This window comes from Tupaia chinensis, unplaced genomic scaffold (genome assembly GCF_000334495.1).
Source record: "Tupaia chinensis unplaced genomic scaffold, TupChi_1.0 Scaffold143758_1, whole genome shotgun sequence".
In the NCBI taxonomy this organism is placed as follows: domain Eukaryota; kingdom Metazoa; phylum Chordata; class Mammalia; order Scandentia; family Tupaiidae; genus Tupaia; species Tupaia belangeri.
In genome coordinates this window covers 1,472,260-1,473,824 of record NW_006203607.1, presented here as the reverse complement: position 1 = coordinate 1,473,824, position 1,565 = coordinate 1,472,260, and the positions used below count along the sequence as shown (strand labels likewise).

The following is a 1,565-nucleotide window of genomic DNA, read 5'->3' as shown; positions in this document are numbered from 1 at the left end:
GTTGAGACCAGCACAGAGAACTAGAGGGCGTTCCTGATTGAGGAAGTTCTCCGTCCCTGTTCCCCCCAGCTCCCAGGAGCACTTTATAAATAAGAATATGAAGCGCCTTACACAGCACGAGCTGTGTGCCAGCCGCCTTACATGGCCAAGCCCACGGAGATGGCGACTGTGACAGCACTGCTGGGGCTGGTGCTCACTGTTTAAGGTGACAAACGTGTTTCCGGGCCGGCAGGCCTAGAGTTGTCCCCGGTGCCAGGGGCGCTTGGCCCTGCTCGGCTCTGTGTGGCTGTGACTCTGAGGAAGGGCAGGGCCTTTATTCATTCTGGAAACCAGCCCAAGGCTGAAGGTGCATGAAGGGCGTTATTTTTCTCAGCATTCAACAGATGTTGAGGCTCTACTATGTGCTGGGACGGTCCTTGTCACCGAGGGTGCTCATGAACAACACAGACAGGGTTCATGCTCTCATGGCACTTGAACCATCAGTTTGTGTTGGTTGACCTTAAGTCACACATTGCTAATACGAACACCTCGGGAGGGGAAGGACCAAGCTTTGAAGTGAAGGCCTCTGGGGCTGGGGAGCAGGGCACAGAGAAGGCCCTGCAGGTCAGGAGGTTCCAGGCGCTCTGGGCTGAGAGGCGAGCTGAACTCCCCCGCCTGCCCGGCTGCTCGCCGAGCTCCCGCCCCGCTCCTCCTGCCGGTGCTTGTCCTACACCCCTCCCCTTTGAGCAGCTCACCCAGCAGGCGGGGCAGGCAGACCTCTACAACAGGATGGTCCGCACCCAGGCCACCACAGCAGTCTCTCAGAGTGCCACGGCCCGGAGCACGCACAGTCCCAAGTCCTGGGGGCAGGATTGAAACCCCTACTCAGCAAAGGGCAGGAAACGGCTATCGAGGGCACTTTGCCCTCTGCCATACGGAAAGGCTGGCGAGTCGGAGCCGCTCCCAGGCATTCTGTTCAGGGTAGGGGTCAGTCCCCTAACGGAAGCAGAGTTTGGTAGTGTGTGTGTTTTCCAAACTTCTCCAGGTCATAGACATGCCAGAACACAATCCTGGGCAGATGGGCGGAACCATGAGGCTGGGCAAGCGGAGAACCCTGTTCCAGACCAAGAACTCGGTCATGAGTAAGTGCTGCTTCGCGGCTGGCGTGTCCAGGGCACGTCTTAGGGTGGTGCTGTCACTCCCGACAGCCAGGCTGCCTTTTTGGGTTTTATTCTTGCTTCTGAAGTTCTTTTACCCCTCCTATTCACGGTCTTCCAGGATGCGGTGTAATAGCCAAAGCAGCATTGTGGGTCTCAGAAAGGTCACTGGCAGTGCCGTCAGGGTCCTGGGTGTGGACAACTCAGCAGAACGGAGTGCCTAGGCCAAATCCACCCTGATCTGTTCCTTTCCTTGCCGTTGAGTCCTACTGTACAAAATTGCTGATATTTGACTTTTTTTCCCACAGAAATAGCAATTTCATGTGGTTCAACTAAAGAGATTTTTATTTACTTATTTTTGAATTTTATTTATTCATTCATGTATTTTAATTGGACTAGAGAGAGACGGGGGGGGGGGGGGGGGGGGGG

The 1,565-nt window shown here is 55.5% G+C and overlaps 1 protein-coding gene across 1 annotated transcript in view; it reads left to right on the top strand.

Moving 5' to 3' along the window:
* CTPS1 (CTP synthase 1) overlaps window positions 1-1,565 on the top strand; it is a gene marked incomplete in the record, with an annotated part of 47,724 nt that overhangs the window by 40,054 nt on the left and 6,105 nt on the right. Inside the window, 1 exon segment of the mRNA XM_027766886.1 lies at window positions 1,025-1,121. Within this exon segment, the coding sequence (XP_027622687.1) occupies window positions 1,025-1,121 (97 nt within the window).